General features: G+C 33.4%; 1 protein-coding gene across 28 annotated transcripts in view; it reads left to right on the top strand.

Annotated features, from left to right (window-relative positions):
- Positions 1 to 20,619, top strand: part of MYCBP2 (MYC binding protein 2) — a 275,983-nt gene that overhangs the window by 200,709 nt on the left and 54,655 nt on the right. For 9 of the 28 annotated variants that reach the window (XM_063650979.1, XM_063650974.1, XM_063650984.1 and 6 more), the window contains 2 exons: positions 1,681 to 1,860; positions 16,459 to 16,560. The exons of 5 other annotated variants lie outside the window; for them this stretch is intronic. In XM_063650979.1, the coding sequence (XP_063507049.1) occupies positions 1,681 to 1,860; positions 16,459 to 16,560 (282 nt within the window). The remainder of the gene's footprint in view (positions 1 to 1,680; positions 1,861 to 16,458; positions 16,561 to 20,619) is intronic. 14 more of the 28 variants (XM_054446937.2, XM_063650983.1, XM_054446932.2 and 11 more) reach the window with 3 other exon arrangements.

The raw sequence follows: 20,619 nt of genomic DNA, 5'->3' as shown, positions 1-20,619 counted from the left end.
TCTCTTTACCTTTGTCAACTCTTAAAATCTCAGCATTTGCTTACTGCTACTATATCTCTATATAGTAATGTTTTAAAGCCTTGTTTAACACAAATTGTATGCTTTCAGTCTTTAAAATGTCTGTCATTGTACTGATAGCTATCACAGTAAATCAGTCTTTATAATTTATTAAAATATCATTAAAATAAATATAAATGTTTAAGAGATACAAACATTGCCGAGAAAATTTGTTATTATGTACAAATAATAAAGTATTACTTTTTTTAAACATGTGATTTTGTGCATATCATTCAAAAATAGCATGCAGCATGCCAGGCATAGTGGCTCATGCCTATAGTCCCAGCTACCTGGGAGGCTGAGGCAGCAGGATCACTTGAGGCCAGGAGTTTAAGGATGTAGTCTGCTATAGTCGTGCCTGTGAATAGCCACACGCTCCATCCTGGGCAACAGAACAGGATCCTGTTTCCTTAAAAAAATATTAATAATAAGCCTGCTCTTGTTAACAAGCTTTTAAAATATTTAGATGGAGCAAAGAAATAATAAGAAACTTAAACTTGATGAACTATATCTAACTTTATTATCTGTAACAGTAGTTCCCATTTTAACTCTTAATACTGTCCAAGATCAAAGAGCTTTTTTTGTAAGTTTTTTTTCCTTAAAACAGTATTTTAGAAAATTCTTCATGATCTCTAAATTTTTTCCTATAATCTACAGCATTCATTTATTATTTCAAAAAAAGATATATGGCTCGTGTACAGGTCTTTCCACATAAATCTATCCCTTGTAGGTACTTCAGTTGAAATTTTCACATATGAAACTTTATTATATTTCAGAAATATGACTAGAAAGATACTATTTTCCAGTTTCTGTATCACCTAGTCTGGATGTAGTTCTCTCTCCCCACCTCCAGCCTCATTTAAACTATTTAATGTATACTCACAAATAAGGAGTTATTATCCATCAAATTATTTCATTATCTTAAAAAAAATTTTTGTAAAACCTTTTGGTACAAGGAAAAATGTTAGAATTGATATTTTAGATACTATTCAAATTAGGTAGCTCATAATCCTTTTTGTCATATAGGACTTACAGATTTTTAAATTATTCATCTAAGCAAAAGATTTCATGCTTTTAAAGTAGAATTTCTTTGGCAGTAACGACTTAAAAAAGAAAGTATTAATTTATAACTATAATGTAAACACATTGCTATGTTAATAACATACTTTGCCCCATTAATTCTGCTTGTTAAAGAAAAACTGTTAATTGCTTATTTTCTGCATGAAATATACTGCCGATGAGGCAGGGTGGTATTAGTCATTGTTGGGAACTATGGAGAAGGCATCATTTACTTAAATCTTCATTTATATATGTTCAATATTGAAGCAATTTATCACTGATTCTTCATAGAGTCTTCGTTCTCCCATACATAATGAGAGATGTTACATATGAATTTAAATGGATTTGTTTTTATAGGTGGGCTTCTATATAAGATTTGGTGGGGTGCTTCCATTAAAAAAAAAAGCTTGCAAAATTTGGTCCCTAATTTGAGGATGATTAATAGTCACCAATTTTCACTCATTTCTGAATTGGCATGGTTTTATTTAGTGTTCAACTCTATCTGAATGTCATAAAGCACCATTTACTTTGCCATTTTGGATGTTAATGAATAACGAGTTGTAGTTTTGACTGTTTTACCCACTGCAGGTGACCAACTGAGTGCCATATTGAATTCCATTCAGTCACGACCCAATCTCCCAGCTCCTTCCATCTTTGATCAAGCTGCAAAACCTCCCTCTTCCCTAGTACACAGCCCATTTGTGTTCGGACAGCCCCTTTCCTTCCAGCAGCCTCAGCTTCAGAGTAAGTCTGTCAGCCTTACCTGCCTCATCAAGCATTTCTGAAGCTTTGTTCTGAGTTATTTATCAGTTACTAATTAGTTATCAACTCACCTGACTGGTTTTTTTTAATTAGGATGTTATCCCCTCCCATATTTTTGAATATCTAAGCTATTCTGAGCTAAGACATTCTGCAGCTAAGACATTTAAAGTTGATTTAAAGTTCATATGCATGACTATGGTAAGCATCACATATAGGGACAACTTTCAGTGGATTTTTCTTACTTCAAGATATCCCAAAAGGATAAAGCCATTTCACTCTATCAGTGGGTAGAAGAGAGACTGTACTTGTTTGGACAGGTTTGTTTGCTTTTTCTAAGTGAATTTCATATCTATGAAATGTATGACAATTTAGGTTTCCCGGTTTTCTCAAATTGTTGTTTCCTGTCTTTATTTTTATTTTTTTGTTGTTGTTCCTAATATGTTAAATTGATCATTTGATTCCAGTTCTGTCTTTTAGGATTGCTGTAGTCCTTCATTCATGATAGTAATTCACATTGGTTTGGAAAAGATACCTAAAAAAATTATACTTAACTGAGTGTTCTTTTTTCTTAATAACCTCCTGAACCTTCCACATAAACTTTTCAAAGCTCTGTCCAGTATGACAACAGTGTGCTCTTCTTGGCATTCAGTTCTCATGTTGGCTATACAATATATAAACACATTAATTGAATGAGCCAGTTTATGAAAGTTTCAGCTTGTATACCGTTGTTCGGATTCAAATGCACAACCTCTTTGCTTTGGTAAAGTACATTCACACTTAGGTCTAAGTTGTTTACAAAAATACTTTAATAACTATTATTAGGGTCATGTAAAAGAATGCTAGCTGGTTTAGTTTTTATTAAGAACTAGGATAGTATGTAGCTAGCAAATGATATTATTCATTACTTTATCCACCTTAGGTAAAGGGCACACAAGAGTATAAACTTTTCTGGGTTTCCACTATCCATTAGGAAAGTTTAATTAATGAAATTAATTAGTTTGGAAATATAAGTACTATCAATTTCTAGCTTATAATCTTCATTCATGTATAATATTAATTTGAATGTTAAGAGAAGAATTTCAAAGAAACGAAAGTGTCACATGTGCGAAATAGTTTTTTCCTTCTATGATAAATACTATTTTAGAAGAATGAAAAAGAAGTGAGGAGTTTGTTTATTAATTTTGTGTTGCATCAGACTTTTTACATTTAGAAATACTACCTAGGTTTCAAGAAGTTTTAAGGGTAAGGACAAAGGGAAAAACATAAATGAAAAGAATCAGGATCAGTCGGTTAGAAAATTTATACTAGAAAATTTAAATTCATTCATATTCAAATTCAGTTTTAAACGAAAAATTGCATATGTCATAGCAGTAGCAGACAAAAGAACTAAGGAGAAAGGAGAACCTTTTTGTTCTATCTAAAGAATCATTGCAAGTCTTTACAAAAACAAGCATAATTACTATTTTTATTTTACTAAATTTAATTAATAAAATATTTTGAAACAATAAACAGTAATAAAAGTTGATTTGTCTCTTCCAGGGAATAACAGTTTCTAGGTGACATTGTGTCAATATAATTTTATGCATATGTGTTATCAGTACCACCACTTTATTTACCACTATCTTGAAGCAAATTTGAAATCATGGCTTAGCTATGTTTCCATTAGCAATTTTCTGAATCATTACTTGCCTATGGTCCAACAATGGAAATTACTTAGGTCTTGTTTTAAACTTTTTATTCGCAACAGGACGTCTCTAAATTTTGACTTCCAAATTCCAGAAAATGGAAGTCTTAATCTTTAGCATCACAAAAAAAAGTATGGAATCTGAAAATAGTTTTAATTTTTTAAAATAATTCAGAATTGTATTTTTTACATCGTGTTAGGAAAGCTAAATGTGACAGAGTGCCAACATTTGTTAAGACTCCCCAAGCAAGATATTCTTCCCTGATCCTCACTGCCGTGTATCCCACTAGCATATCACCTCTACTTTAGAAGATGGCTTATTCTTAGTGAACTTCCCTATGCTATTTAGGAAAATGAGAATCATTTTTGTCTTATACCTTTGTGATACTAAATAAATCATTATGTAGAAGGCCATATTTACTCAATTTTGTTTATACTGATAGTCGCCACTATGTAGTAAACACTGTACTTAAGCACTTTGATACAGCCTCATTTGAGATACTGTCTCTTATGTCTGTTTTACAGAGAAGGAAACAGAGGCTTAGAGAGGATAAATGATTTGCCCCAGAAACATACATAGTAAAATGGTAGAGCCAGAACTTCAGGTCAGTTCTGTTGACTGCAAAGGCTGTTTTAAATATTCAGCCTTACCTCGGTAAATAATGCAAAATCTACTTTAATATATATATTTTTTAAATTTATATTTAAACAAGGTCTGACATCTAGAGTATTAGCTTTGTTCGGCTTGATTATTTTTCTTTTTATAGTTTGATTTTTTTTTAATGTAACAGTAGTTTGAATGGAAAAAAAGATTTCCTAAATGGCATACATAACTCAAGATCCTGGTTAACTAGAAAAATTCTACAAAGACACACATAAACATGGTTTAACTTCATCTAGCATTTCTATGAGCATTAGTATCTGTAATTCTTTGGGGTTTTTTTCTGAATCATAGTTTTTTCACCTGTCTTTGGAAATTTAAAAATAATCTGGCACATTAAGTTAATTTTATACCTTTTCTTTAGAATCAGGCAACATTTTATTCCATAAAATAGAATATTTGGTAATTTTTAAATTAGCAAAATTATTTGATTTTATATACATAGAAATTATTTCAAGTGTTATTCTAGTGAAATAGAATGTTACAGAAGTAAAAGTTAACAGATTTCCCTTGTCTTATGTGTGTGCGCACAGAGACATGAAAAAGTATGTATATAGAATTTTTCTTTACTGTTCTATAATTTACTTTTTAATTTAAAAACTAGTTATATAGTTTTTAGAACTGGTAAGCAATTTGGCAATAAAATTTTAGTGGACCAAAGTGGAGAATGATAGCTGTGTCTGCTTTCTTTAAGAATATTACATTCCTTATTTTCATTATCCCCATTTCTCTTGAAAGCTTCATTTTGTGCCCTGTACCTTCTGACAGTGTCTTACACATCACAGGCATTCAAGGAGTTTTTATTGACTATAGGTATTTAAGATTACCATTTCATCAATTTAAGATCTTGTGTTTTCTATTATGATATTCCAGTGTTTACTCAGAGAACATCTTCAAAGAAGAGAATTTCTTTCTTTCTCTTAGTTTAAAGCCAACTACACTGTGACAGTATGATGTATGATAATTGTGGGTTTATGTTGATTGAATTCCAAGCAAGATTCTGCAACTGAAAAACCGTATTGCAAATGGCTTCATTTAACATAACATTTTATCACTTTCTACCTACTGCTCCAGAGGCTGAATAGTTCGTTTTTTCAACTTTTATTTATTTATTTGTGGTAGAAAAATTGCAAATAAAACTGAAGACAATTTGCTTTTCTCCCAGAAACTTTTAAATAATTGTTTTATTTTGTAATGTTTTATTTTTAATTTTGATGGGTACATAGTAGACATCTCCTAGCAATTTTAAACATGAAATATACACTATATGTCAAAAGACATAGTACTTTCAAGCACAGATATCATAGCTCTAGGTTACCTTGCAACAAGAGTTTTTCTGTTATACTCATAAGTCACATTCTTATGTGGGACAAAAAAAAAATGTTAAATGTGACCCCAAAATCCATTTGTATATCTGCATGACTATTTATTTATATTTGAGAATACGAACACACTAAAGTACTATATTTACTTAGCTTCTAGAAACATAGTCGTGGAAAGACTTTCAGCTCAGATTTCCCTTCCAGCTACTTAGCTCTCTAAGTTATCTAACAGGTCTGAATTTTTGTTACCTCATTATAAAATGGGATTCACAACAAATGTTATCTTTTGATATTATTATTGCCTTTTGATGCAAATACTTAATACCTCTCATGCTTTGAGGAAAATATGGAAAAAGTCCCTCCCTAAAAGAGAGCAGTCTATTCTCAGTGTGAAATGAGCTGCAGGAAGGAATTTAGAAAGGGACAAATGAGATTTCCCAGTTCCTTTTGGGTCTATTTTTGCAATATAATTTGATTACTTGTTTTAAGATTAATTCTTAATGTATTTAGACTACATTCAGATGTTAGTGTGAATGTTAGCTTAAAAGCCAGGTTTGTTTGTAAGGCTTAGACTGAGTCATTTCTACCCTGGATTATAATCTCAGCAGTGTATTTGTCAGTTGGTTGTTTGCCTGCTTTGAAGGTATGTAGATGAAGCACTTGATTTAGGAAGGAGGACCTGTGGGATTTAATCCCTGTTTTAGAAAATTAGAATCAGCATTGGTTCAAATATCAAAGTTTAATAAAACTTTTCCACTTGACCCTATAACATCTGTCATAACAACCAACATATTTATTTTAGTTTTGGGGCTAACATCTCCAGCATCCCTACAAATACTGATCATTTTAGGCATGGGCTTGAATTTGTCTTCACTGAGCTGAGCCATCTTCTCAGTGATATAAAAGCTTTGACCCAGGTATTTTGTTTTGCTGCTTCATCAGTGATTTATTCATCCACCCTTTACTTCATCCTAGGAATTCAAACCACAAAGAATGCTGATGTTGCTTACCAGACATTTTGTCCCAGTGCATTTGTTTGCTTTCTCCTGGCTTGATTTGACCTTTTATCTCTCGCTCTTCCCCCACCTCTTTATTTGCTACTGTGTTTATTTCACCCTTCATTACCATCTTTCTTTAGATGACTTATTCATTCTTCCATTTATTCACCTGCTTTTATTAAGTATCTACTCTGTGCTAGGTTATGGTGATGAGCAAGGTTTAAAAAAAAAAAAAAAAAAACCAAGATCACTGATCTTGAAGGCTTCTAGAATATTTTAAGAGATAACCTAGTTAAAGAAAAAATGATGGCATGTTTTAAGTGCAACAGGAGCAGTAGTCACAGGATGCAGTGGAAACATAGGAGAGAAAGCTTCTGGCTCAGCTAGGAGAGGTTAGAGAAACATTCAAAAAAGAGGCAGGTCCTACTCAGAGTGTTGAAGGACTTGTGAGGATTTATCAGGCAAGGAGGAGTTTGAGACCAGCCAAGACAACATAGCAAGTCCTCGTTTCTATAAAAATTAAAAAAAATTTTTTTTTAAATCAGCCGGGCATAGTGATGCACACCTGTAATCCTAGCTACTTGGGAGGCTGAAGCAGGCAAATAACTTAAGCCCAGGAGTTCAAGGCTGTGGTCAGCCATAATTGCATGCCACCGCTCTCTAGCCTGAGCAACAGAGTGAGACCTTGCCTCTAATATATATAGATACAGATATAATATATAATATATATAGTTATGTATAAAACATAATATATTAAATATATAAATAAAATATTATATATAAAATATTATATATATATATAAAATAAAGAAGAGGGGATACAGTCCAGTGCAAAGTGGAAAGGTTGGCTAAGTAGGATCATAAATAGTTATCCATCATAACAAGCAAGAAGAATGTATATTGTTGGGAGCTCTTTTTTCTAAGTAAAATAGGAAGCAGTTACCGGCTCAGAGTTACCATGGAGAGACTGCGTTGATAGTTTGAGGAAAGAGAAGATATGAGATATTAAAAGCTAAATATGTCAAATATTTATCACATGCGAGGCACCATTCATGGGAATCAACTTTGATCCCTGTACAAGAACATGGTTCACTTGAGAAACTTCATGCATGTGCAGCTTTAAGTGACCTAGTGACAGTGTCTTAGACTAGAGAGGATGGGGCTGGATCATGAAGGGTCTTGTAAGCCATACTTAGTTTAGACTTTATGTGTAGTGAATAAATGGAGGGAGCACATGGAGGAAGTTGTTCTGTAGAATTTTAAATAAAAAGAGTGATATGATCAGTTTTACATTTGGGACAGATAACTGAAAATATTATGAAAAAGGTCCTGTATAAAGGGAGAATGTTGGAGGCAAAGAGTCCAGAGAAAAGCTGAGTAGGGTTTAAGCTAAGGTTAATTGCAGGGAGAATGTAGAAGAAATATTTAGGCAGTAAAATGCTTAGGACCAGCCTGGACAACAAAGCCAGACCCTGTCTCTACTTAAAAAAAAATAAATTAGCCAAGCATTAAGGGCTGCACCTATATTCCTGGCTACTTGGGAGGCTGAAGCAGGAGGATTCCTTGAGCCCAGGAGTTTGAGGCTGCATTGAGCTAGAGTCCAGCCTGGGCGAACAGAGCAAGACCCTGCCTCTTAAAAAAAAAAAAAAAAAAAAGGAAGTGACATGCTGATTAAAGTTAGGAGCGAGTCTCAAATGGCATCCACTTTTATGCTCTGTTTTGAAAGATAATATCTTAGCTAGTACCGAGAATAAAAACACAAAACCACCTTTTAAGAAAAAATGAGTTCAGTTGGATGACTTAGCTCCAATTGGCTATAATATAACTTGAAATTGAGAAACATATTTAGCATTCTCATAATTAAAGATGGCATTGTTGACTGACAAGTTGAAAGTATAAAATTATTCATATATTACATTTTATTAAAAAAATATTATTAAAGCATTCTCATGATTTTGCACTCAATTTAGAAAGGATTAGGTCTGCTATATCTCTCACTTTGTTATTCTCTCAGACTTCTGTACTGTAATGTAATGTATTCATTAAGTAATGAGTATATCTCATTACTTAAGCTGAACAAAACAAAATGTTCATTTTTTATAATCAGACTTCTCATCCTTCTCATCAGATTGTCTTTCCTCTTTTGGTTTATTTAAGAAATGTGCATCAGCAGCAGCCATTATGTCTTATGATGGCATAATTTCAAGTGTTCTAGGAGCCTAAGAAGTTATCCAGCTCTCATTTTGAGATGAGAGAATTCTTGCTGACTTGCCCAAAGTCATAGCTGGCAAATCTAGGACTTGAACATGAGGGTCTGTATCGGGGGAACTCGCCACCAATATTTCAACGTAGGTTCTTTCTATTTTCCCTAAGTGTTGGCCAGTCTGAGAAATAAAGAGAAAGTGTACAAAGAGGAATTTTACAGCTGGGCCTCTGGCGGTGACATCACATATCAGTAGGACCGTGATGTCCTCTGAGCCACAAAACCAGCAGGTTTTTATTAAGCAGGTTTTTATCAAAAGGAGAGGGGATGCAAGAACAGAGAGTAGGTCACAAAGATCACATGCCTCAAAGGGCAAAAAGATCACAAGGCAAAGGGCAAAGCAAAGATCACAAGGCAGAGGGCAAAATTAAAATTACTGATGAGGGTCTATGTTTGGCTGTGCACATATTGTCTTGATAAACATCTTAACAGAAAACAGGATTCAAGAGCAGAGAACCGATCTGACCTCAATTTCACCAGGGTGGGGTTTTTTCCCCGCCTTGTGAGCCAGAGGGTACTGCAAGAGACCAGGGCGTATTTCAGTCCTTATCTCAACCACGTAAGACAGACACTCCCAGAGCAGCCATTATAGACCTCCCCCCAGGAATGCAATTCTTTTCTTAGGGTCTTAATATTTAATATTCCTTGCTAGGAGAAGAATTTAGCAATATCTCTCCTACTTGCACATCTGTTTATAGGCTCTCTGCAAGAAGAAAAATATGGCTCTATTCTGTCCAGCCCCACAGGCAGTCAGCCTTATGGTTGTCTTCCCTTGTTCCTTGAAAATCGCTGTTGTTCTGTTCATTTTCAAGGTGCACTGATTTCATATTGTTCAAACACACGTTTTACAATCAATTTGTACAATAGTGGTCCTGAGGTGACGTACATTCTCAGCTTACGAAGATAACAGGATTAAGAGATTAAAGTAAAGACAGGCATAAGAAACTGTAAGAGTATTATTTGGGAACTGATAAATGTCCATGAAATCTTCACAATTTATGTTCAGAGATTGCAGTAAAGACAGGCGTAAGAAATTATAAAAGTATTAATTTTGGGAACTGATAAATGTCCATGAAGTCTTCACAATTTATGTTCCTCTGTCATGGTTCCAGCCAGTCCCTCTGTTTGGGGTCCCTGACTTCCCGCAACAAGTCTGCTAACTCATTCCAGTGGTTTTTTCCAACTGCATCTCAGTTATCTTACATAGACTGCAAGAAGTGAGAAAGACAAGAGGTCATTTAGTCCAGCCTTGCTATTTTATACTTTAAATCCCTCAACAACATCCCTGATGAACTTTTGCCAGGCTGGTAGTTAACAATATCACAAGGCTGTTCTGATTGTCTGTATTTCTCAGTGTTTGTTAGAGCAGGGATCTCCAACCCGCAGGCCGCAGACCAATACTGGTCCATGGCCTGTTAGGAACCAAACTGTACAGCAGGGGGAGAGCATTACTGCCTGAGCTCTACTTCCATTAGATTCTCATAGGAGTGCAAACCCCAGTATGAACTGTGCATGCAAGGGATCTAGGTTGCGACCTCCTCATGAGAATCTAATGCCTGATGATCTGAGGTGGAACAGTTTCATCTTGAGACTATTTCCCCAACCTCCCATCGTTCATGGAAAAATTGTCTCCCAAGAAACCAGTCCCTGGTCCCAAAAAGTTAGGGGACCATTGTGTTAGAGAACTAAGGAAACCGTCCTCTACCTGCCACATAAGAATAAAGGAAACAATGGAACAGTTTCCCTACTTTCCCTAATTAACACGTATTCCCATTTTGAGGCAGTGAGTTGCTGGCACCTGCTTTCTCCTTCTTTCTCCAAATAGTGCTTTAAAAGTATCTTATCCTGGCTGGGTGCGGTGGCTCATGCCTGTAATCCCAGCACTTTGGGAGGCCAAGGCAGGCAGATCACAAGGTCAGGAGATCGAGACCATCCTGGCTAACACGGTGAAACCCCGTCTCTACTAAAAATACAAAAAATTAGCCGGGTGCTGTGGCAGGCACCTGTAGTCCCAGCTACTCGGGAAGCTGAGGCAGGAGAATGGTGTGAACCTGGGAGGCAGAGCTTGCAGTGAGCCAAGATCGTGCCACTGCACTTTAGCCTGGGCAACAGAGCAAGACTCCATCTCAAAAAAAAAAAAAAAAAGTATCTTATCCTAAAAGCACTTCTGTTTTTGGTTTAAGTTTTAGCTGTCTTTGTGCTACGTAAGCATTGTCTGTTTCTCAGAATGTCATTTCTGGAGGCAGGAAAGGGTTATGGTTAATGCTAATCACTTTATCAAAATGCCTGACTTCTCTGATGTATAATTAATATTTTTCCCTTGCAACTAATAAGCAATTTGTGGAAAGTAAGATTTTTACTTTTAAAAGCATATCCAACCTTCTTGTGTCTCAAGTTAATGCTCGGGAAGCAATACGTGTCTCTTCTTATATTTTGAAGTTATTCTTTCTAAGGCCTAAGATATATATACCCATCAAATTATGCTCAGAATTTTTGTCTCAGCCATCACAAACCCTGAAATGATACGCTTTTCCTAAGTGTTATTTTCCTTAACCATATTTACTAGAAATTTAGAATATATTCAGTAATATGCTATGAGTATGTTTTCTTCAAGTTCAATTATGTGTAGATGTCATTTAGAGAAACAGTGTATTTTGGGGGGAATCCACTTTATGTATCCCATCTTCTTTCCACATTCAGATCATGTGGATTAATGTCATAGTCTAGTAAAAAGCTTGTTTCTATTTTATCCTTAAGTTTAAAATGTTCTTTCATTCTATTAGCATAATTCTTTTAGTATACTAACATTTATGTAAATAAGTCTTACATAAATACTAACATTTATGTAAATAAATCTTTAGTCTAATTCTTTTAGTACACCAACATTTATGTAAATAAATCTTAGTTTCTGTTCCATGTCCTAAGCTCCTTTACCATTCACATAATTCCATATTCCTCCTGATAAGTTTACTACAAAGAAGAATATTAGATGTATTGATCATGCAGTGATACTGCATCTAAAGCTGTCAGTCAAGAATGGCTGCCATAGCTAAGAGTATATACAAATCATCACTGTTACTTTATTTTATTTTTTTAGTTTTTTTTAATTTATTTATTTTTTGAGACAATTTCACTCTGTCACCCACACTGGAGTGCAGTGGTGCAATCTAGGCTCACCGCAACCTCCACCTCCTAGGCTCTAGTGATCCTCCCACCTCAGCCTCCCGCGTAGAAAGGACTGGAGGCGAGTGTCCCCACACCTGCCTAATTTTTGTATTTTTTTGTGGAGACAGGATTTCACCATGTTGCCTAAGCTGGTCTCACACCCCTGGGCTCAAGCAATTTGATTGCCTTGGCCTACCAAAGTGCTGGGATAACAGACTTGAGCCACTGTGCCTAGTCCTGTCACTTTCTGAAAAATCCTATGAAGCATTAATAAAAGTGGGAATAATAATCACACTTAATTATGCCTGTTTTTAAATCTGCATACTGTTTGATTAATCACATCTTTTGGCCAAGTTGAAGGCATAATTTATATATTTATATATTGTCTATAAGACAATAAACTAGTTTCTAAATATATTTTAAATAAATAATTTAAAAATTAATTTCTCAAATATCCTCAACTATAAAGTTAGACCTATTTACTGTTTCTTATAGGAGCCTATTGCTGTCAAAAATATCTGAAGTTCTATTCAGAGAAAAATAGAAATGTGCAATGACTGGGACTTAAGTTGAGGAAAGTCAGCAACACTGTTCCCATCATTCTACCATAAATGTGGCAAAATCTTATTGTTTGTGACAGATCTGTAGAATTAGATTTTCTTATATGTAAAGAAATATATATAAATACATAAATGTACATAAATGTAGGTATGTATAGCATGAACAGAATACAGTGCTATTTGACCATTGTCATAAGACTTATTTATATTTATTTTTATATTTATTATTATATATAATAATATATAATAAATCATATTATTTATTTATATATTATTTATTTATAAGTCATAAAACTTATTTATAAAACCTCCTCAAGCTGTTTCCAATATCTTAGTTAAGATTGCATCTAAGGTGGGAGGAGGATGAGGATTGAAAAACTACCTGTCAGGTAATGCTTGATTACCTGGGTGACAAAATTATGTTTACACCAAACCCCCATGACACACAGTTTACCCATATAACAAACCTACACATGTCCCCCTTGAACCTAAAATAAAAGTTGGAAAGAAAAAAAAAGGAACTTAAAGAGAAAAAAAGATTGTATCTAGTAGGTTTACTAAGATTATAAAATTTCTGACTGCTCCACTACCTCCTCAAGACTGAGAACTAAACAACATGAGAAGCACAATTACATGCCAAATTTTGTAGCATCCCAGTGGAATGTCTTTGGAAAAAAATTTTTTTATCTGTATTATCTCACCTGCTCTGAGTATTGGTGACAGTGATATATGCATTGTGATTAGACACCTAGCCTCCTGAATATAATGTATTTCCAGTATATTGTCCTTCTGAATAGCCTGTTTACAATTCTTTGAACATTGCCTGCCAATAATTTAGCAAATTGTTATTGAATGTCACAGCTTGATTATAGAACATATTAAGAAATCAACAAATTGAACAGCAAACTGAATTTAATGCTAAAAATTATCCTTTCAAAAAATAATGTATTACTGATTTTTACTCATGAAATTTAACATTTCCAGTCATTGCTTAGTTGTTGACTCAACACTAAAGTAGCAAAATAATATATGCTACTTTTAAAATCCCAAAACCTCCAGATTTGTGTACTGCCACCAGGTGTTGACAGGTGCCTTGATTCTTCTAGTTTATGGTTCCAGCGATAAGGTCAGGGTCCTGATACAGCAAAACCACCATTTGTCTTTGTTAAACTGAAATGAGAATGCTTTCCTTATTAGAAAGAAAAGTTACACGGTTTTATTACTATCATCAGTACTTAGAGAAGACTTAAAAGGTACAATTTAAAATGAACTCAAAGTTTCTATGACTAGGAAATGATATGACTCAGGGAATTTAATACTTGGGATCCAAAACAAAGAAAACAAAATGACCCATAAAGAACCATGTTGTTTATAAGGGCAAACTATAGTAAACAAACAACATTAACTTCAAATGAGCACTGGAGAAAAATCCTGATTCTTTAAAATTGTTTTTAATATTATTCTCTTTAACTTAGTGATACCCAAAAAAGAATCAAAATTTTGTGGAGATGAATATAATAACTGGTTGTCTTATCTGTATTAACAGGATTTTGTAAAAGCATTATTATTTCTGTCCATTGATTTTTAAAACATCTATCAACTTTTTTCTTTTGTGTATAGATATCAATGTATCTCATAGATTGCTTCCCTTTTTTAAATTAAAAAGTATAAATCTTTATAAAAATTAACTATAACTTTATGAAAGTATGTTTAAACTTGAGCAGATTTTGTAAAAATTTAATGTGTAGAACATGTGTTGTTTTCAGCAACAGCTTAATTTCTTTAGTCACTTAACCTTTTTTAGACTTTCATTTTTAAAAATATTTCTTTTTTTCACTCTGAATCATACCTAGGAATCCAGTCTCTCTAGCCTTTGTAATATATTGAAAAGACTTGAAGGCCATTTTGCCTTCAAACTTTTTTCCAGGAGTTTGTCCTTAAACCTCTAACATCTTATAAGTTTCCTTGTAGTTTTTCACATTTCTGTTTTATGTGTGCTTCCAATTAAGATGGTATTCTTCTGATTTCCTATTCCTGTGTCTTCCTGCTATGTGGAGTCTTCACAGATTTTTAGCAGCCAGGCCAGGAGATTGTATTCCTTCCTATATTGGCAGGTTGAATTCCCCCTGAATTAACTCTTCCATTCAGAGGCTGCCACCGTTCTAGGTTGTGTCTTGAAGAATTGTATCACCCTCCTAACTGATATTTTAACAATAGCTGCAAACTTCTTATTATATGACACTTAAATAGCATAAGAGCTCCTTTTGCAGCACCTGACATCTTTTGAGGTTTATAGTTGTGTTCAAAATGAAGGATGTACAAAAATATTAAAAATTTAACTTTTTAAAACTTAGATTAAGATGGTTTTATGCCATGTGTGTTGCTATCTACTCCTCCTATTGTCTCTTGAGCTCACTGCATTCCAGCTTTAGTCCCTATCCTCGGAAACTGCTGTAGTCAGTCTTGACTTTTGTGTTGCCAAATTCAGTTGTTGATTCTAAGATGTCAATTTTACTTAATCTGTCAGCAGTATTTGACAGAGTTGGTCTTTCTTCCTAGAAACACATGCATTTGCCTGCCGGATATTTCCTGCCTTACTGACTGCTCAATTCTAGTCTCCTTTCTACATCCTTATCTGGAAATGTCCTAGGGCTTTGGCCTCTTCTAGGCATCACTCCCAAAGTGGTATTCTGCAGTCATGGAGAATGACACATCTGTAGGCATATGACTCCCAAGTTTCTCAGCACCTGATGTGATGTATACTTATTTGTTCATTCCCTCTCTCCTTTCTCCTAAATATCTCCTTTCTCCCTGCTCTCACAGAGTCTCCTGCTCTGTGAGAGCAGGGACTTTGTTCCTGTTCACCACTGTGTCTGCAATGCATAGAACAGTATCTAACACGTAATATATACTCATACTTTACATTGAATGACTTCTTAATTTATGGGTCATTCATCATTAATCTTGACCATAATAATGAATCAGCCGAAAACAGCACTTTTTTTATTTTAAGAAAAGTGTGTGTTGTGTCTAGTTTATTTCAATAATACTAAGACAACTATCTCCTTACTACCTGAATTTATTTCAGCACAACCGATTAATTTTGTTTTAATTGCTATGAGTTAAAAACTTTAAATACAGTGAGTTTTTTAAAGTTCAGATAGAGATTTTTTTAGCTTACTGCTTTTAAAAGACTACACTTTAAAGGTTCTGTTAATTCTTCAAAAAAAGATAAATTAAGTACTTCATTTCCTGCATAGTAAATCATTGATGTTCCTAACATTTTTTCAGTGACTTATAAATTTTCTTTGCTTTGTTTGTGTTGTGACACGTTGTGTAAATGAGATTTGATATCAGAAGTAGGATCTACAAAACAAACACTAAATACTGGGGTTAGTACTAACGTTTGCACTGAAGATGGACCCAGAAAAGTAGCCAAACAGTGTCACCCTGAGTCCATTCTGAGATACATACTGGAAAATTATAGTAATCAGTTCATTCAGGAAACCAGGTGACAATAGGTTAAGCCATAAGTAATATAAGTAACATTTCTTTATCTTCCACTATTAAAAAAAAACTTGTAAATCTTTATTTAAATGAGCACCAAATTAAAGAAAACCGAGCCAAAGAAATGTAAGTCTAAAATGAAATGCTCAATTTTGATTTATCAGAGATATGAGCCTTACTAAGTTTTAAGTTAATAAATTTGGACATTAACACATATTAATCTAAATTAATTAATTCAACCTTTGTTTTCAGTTTTAGAGAAGTGTAAACTTGTTGAAAAATATAGCAGAATATAAACTATTTAAAATAACAGTTTATACTTGCATACCATTTGAAATGCTTTGTTTTTGCTTGTGTTCTCTGCTAAATTTTTTTTCCATTGAATCTGTGCTGCTTCTTTGCCAATGTTTTCCACTGTAGAATCTCCATCTCGCAACCTTGCTTCTCGTGAGCGCATTTACAAAAATTATGGTGTAGCTGGGCCTGCCTCTGCTCTCTCATCTCTGTCTCACAAACTGAAGGGTGGGTATACATGCATTCATGGATGGGCCATTCTTAATGAACATAGGGAGTGTCATTAAAGATGTTTCCGTTCATCTCAGTCATGTTCATGCCATTCCATTTTTTTAATTAAAGTTTATCATTTTATTTACATTTGTATATGTTTGAGTAATTTATGATGATCCTATTCAGTATTATAATATAGATTATCCTAGTAGCTATGCATGTTTATTACATCTATAGGTTAAACATTACTCTTACTTAATTTTAAAACTTTATGAGATCATTAAAATTAAAACAGGTATAAAGAAAGAATTACCTAATCCGGGGAATTTTTTAAATCATTTTTATCAGAAAAAGATGATACATGTGCAAGGCATAAAGCACATTTTTTAGTCTTAAACTTATCGTTATATAAAAATCATTTTGCTATTTTAGTCTTTTATGAGAAACACTGATAATGAACTTAAAGTTTTTAAGTTTAAATTAGTTATTAGGACTCGTGTGTCTATTTATATCTATATGTAAACCTACCTGTCCTGCCTGGCATAAATTTTTCTAATATTGTTTTCCTAGTGACTAAGTTTTAATATTTTAAACTTAGAAATGTTTAAACTATTGACAATTGACAAAATTTCAGACAATTTAAAAATATGTTTTTGGTTTTTTGAAACACTACAGATGCCTACTTAAATATTTTGTCTTAAAGTATTATTTAATTAAATTTAAATCTTGTAAATCTTTTTAAATCTTGTATTTAAATAAAATTTTATCAAAAAGAACTTTTACAGCAATGCCTAACATATTGTATAAGTTTTTCAACTAATTACTGATTTTCTTTTTTTCTTAGAAATAGATAAAACAGCTATATGTTTCTCATTATACAATTGATGGTATAAACATATAAATAGGAAATATAAAAATATAGTAAATAGTATTGTACAACCTGTGCTATATAGTATATAGTATTGTGTGTAATAGTATATAGTATCATGTAACCTGATATATGCTATATATCATGCCATGTGATATATGCATATAGTATTATGATATAGTATGATCCTGATAACTTATGATTTTGGCATGAAAAAATATATGGGTAATTTAGTGAATGAATACTTACCATTTAACATGTTTAGTAACATTTAATTTGCTTGCCCTAAGTTTCTAACCTGTCATTATTATTTCTTCAGGATTCCTTTAAAGTTAGAAAAATGTTTGCATATTATCACTTAAATGTAAAAGTACAGTCATTAAATAAATTAGGAGATGAATGTGAAAGTATTATGTATAGTCTGAAGATTTTTAGCAAACTATTTGTTTATATTTGTTGATATTTTGAGCAGCCGCAACATAACAATTTTTAGTAATATTTAATAACATGCTGCAAAACATTTGAAACACAAATGAAGAAGATAACATAAATTAGCACAGGGGCTTACCCCACTTAACAAGCATAGGTTTTTTTAATATATAAAATACATTTTGGAATAATAAATTTTTCAAAAAGATTTAGTTATCATTTGAGAAATACATCTGAAAAAGAAATATTTCTGCCATTATTTATGTGCCTAAACTTCAACAGATATTTAGCTGTCACTACTTACAGATCTTAAGAAAATATTCACCACTATTAGAAATATAATAAGATATACAAATGCCTATTCTTTCTAACACTATGTAATAAACTTTTTTGCTCACATATGACAAGTGGTGTTCCTGATATTTGGCAGATTCCATTTTTCAGGCAACCACAGAGGTTGTTTTCATGATGAGTAAATACCTACCATCGTAAGTGCATATGCATTCCTAGAATAGAGGTAGCATCAGCAGGTATTCACCATTCCTTTGCATGCAGCTGTTGTGCAGGTCAGCCACTAAGACACATCTGACGCAGGGAGTAGGTAATCTTTGTCACGAACCCTTCCCATTTGTTAGAAATCCTACACAAGTTGTCCTTTTTTATAAATTAGAGAGAAAACCTCTTTCAGTTTATAGATGGATTTTTTGGAGAAAGGGATACCAAATATAAAAGACTTACTAATTGTCTAGATTCCCATTATGTGTGGTTCAGTTTCTGCAATAAATGTGATGATAAAGGTGATAAACATGTCTCCAGCTGTCAGATTAATAACAAACAAGTATTCCAAACATCACATACTCAAAATTAATGGCCATGACTGCTGGTGTTTAATCTACCAAATATAATTTGTTTACCAAATTTGCCATATGCTGTTACTAGGTCAGTAAGATTAGATGGGTAGCAATTTTTTAAACTACTTTTGAACAGTTGAAGGGTACTTATTCATAGATCACATCTGTTTATCTGTGCTCTCCCAAGACAGCATTGATAGTTAGAATTCTAAATTGGGATTTTTTTAACCCTTTTTTCAAAATTTAGCCCCATCTGTTAATACTGTATTTATAAAACAGAGCACATAATATGATAAAGGAGGTTAATGACTGAATAATGAAGCTTTGCAAGAAACTAAAAAGCATTATGTTTTAGTTACTTTTATTCATCCAAAGAACGGGAAAAATTATCCTAAATATTGGCATGTTGCAATTAAACATTTAGTTCATCAGTGTGCCCTATATAAAGTACTTGCCGTACTCTTATTATTTCACCACGTAATTACTCAATTTGCAAGCATCTAACCCTTACACATCAATAACTAATGTCACCTCTGTCCTGTGGCCTTGGGAGCCTTAATTGTAAAAGGTAGACTTCTGGAGAAGCTGAATACTTGGGAGTAGCAGAAGAAAAAAATCAAGAAAATTGGAATATATTACTCATTCAACAATTATTTATTGAATACCTACTGTATTCCTGGATTCATTCTTGGTATTACATCAGTGAAGAGTAACAGACAAAAATACCTGCCCTTGACAAAGACTGGGGCAGATTCTCCAGCACTACTGTCCTGAGCCATAGAGAACTAGAGCGTGACTCTACACACTTAACACATGCACGGAAACGTAAAAAACATTTTCCTATGTCATCTGAATTTGTTCACATCCTTTTTTCTTTTAAAAAATAATAACCTGCAGTTATAACCAGTTAACAAATCTACCTTAATTTCCTAGGAACTCTCTTTGAAAAAATATAAATACTTCCAGATAGGATTATGGATTTTCAGTTTTTTATACCACTTGAAACCCTTCAGTCAGATTGCTTTTCTCCTAACAACTAACTGGTATCACTTGCACTAAGAGTAGAAGTTTTTATTTTAAGGAGGAAAGGTGATGTTGAAGTTTGTACCATTTACTTGGGTCACAGACAGCCTGGCTCTAATGCCTCAAAGAAAAGCATAAAATAGAATGAAGGAGAGACACTGAATGAAGGCAGGGTGCTAAAAACAATCAATGTCCATGCAGAAATATCTAATGCTTTGCCTTAGAAAAGGAAGATGATTCTTCTTTTCATCCTGTTTTTTTGTCATTCTCCTGACTCCTTGTTTTGAGGGTCCACAGTTCGGACTTTTACCACTCATTCTGAGGATCCACCGTTTCTGTGGTTTCCAAGGGGACACAGGCTCTGAGTTCTAAGCAGCTAAGCTTCCTGAACTTTTGGAGTGTAACCTGTTTATCAATAATTAAGTAAGAGCTTCAGGGCATTCATGTGCTCATTATAAACTAGTCTAATCAGATCATAAAACAGAGTGCCTCTTAAGCAACTCTTTATTAGCCTAATTGTATATATGCATACACTTAAAAATCATAATTGTGTCTATGCATAAATTCAGTTCTCTAATTCAACAAAACCCATACTGTTGCCCTAAGGATGCGAGGTATCACTCTGCTGGAAATTTAGCTCTACTGTACATTTAAAATACAAGTTTTAACATTAAATAATTTCTTATTCCCCAAAAGATTAATTTCTGTCTCTTTCTAGTCCCTCACTGAATTTAAATTCTAACTAGTTATTGCACTAGGGCAGAGATTGAGATATCACCGATAGTTCACACTGGATTTGTTCAACCTGTTGTTTTGCATCCATGAAAATAGTTTTTGGTGGTAATGGTTGCATAATGATGTGTAGAAATTTTATTAGAAATATTTCCCCCTTCTTTATTCTTC

Source organism: Pongo pygmaeus, chromosome 14 (assembly GCF_028885625.2).
Source record: "Pongo pygmaeus isolate AG05252 chromosome 14, NHGRI_mPonPyg2-v2.0_pri, whole genome shotgun sequence".
NCBI classification, from domain to species: Eukaryota; Metazoa; Chordata; class Mammalia; order Primates; family Hominidae; genus Pongo; species Pongo pygmaeus.
This window is presented reverse-complemented; position numbering and strand designations above follow the sequence as displayed.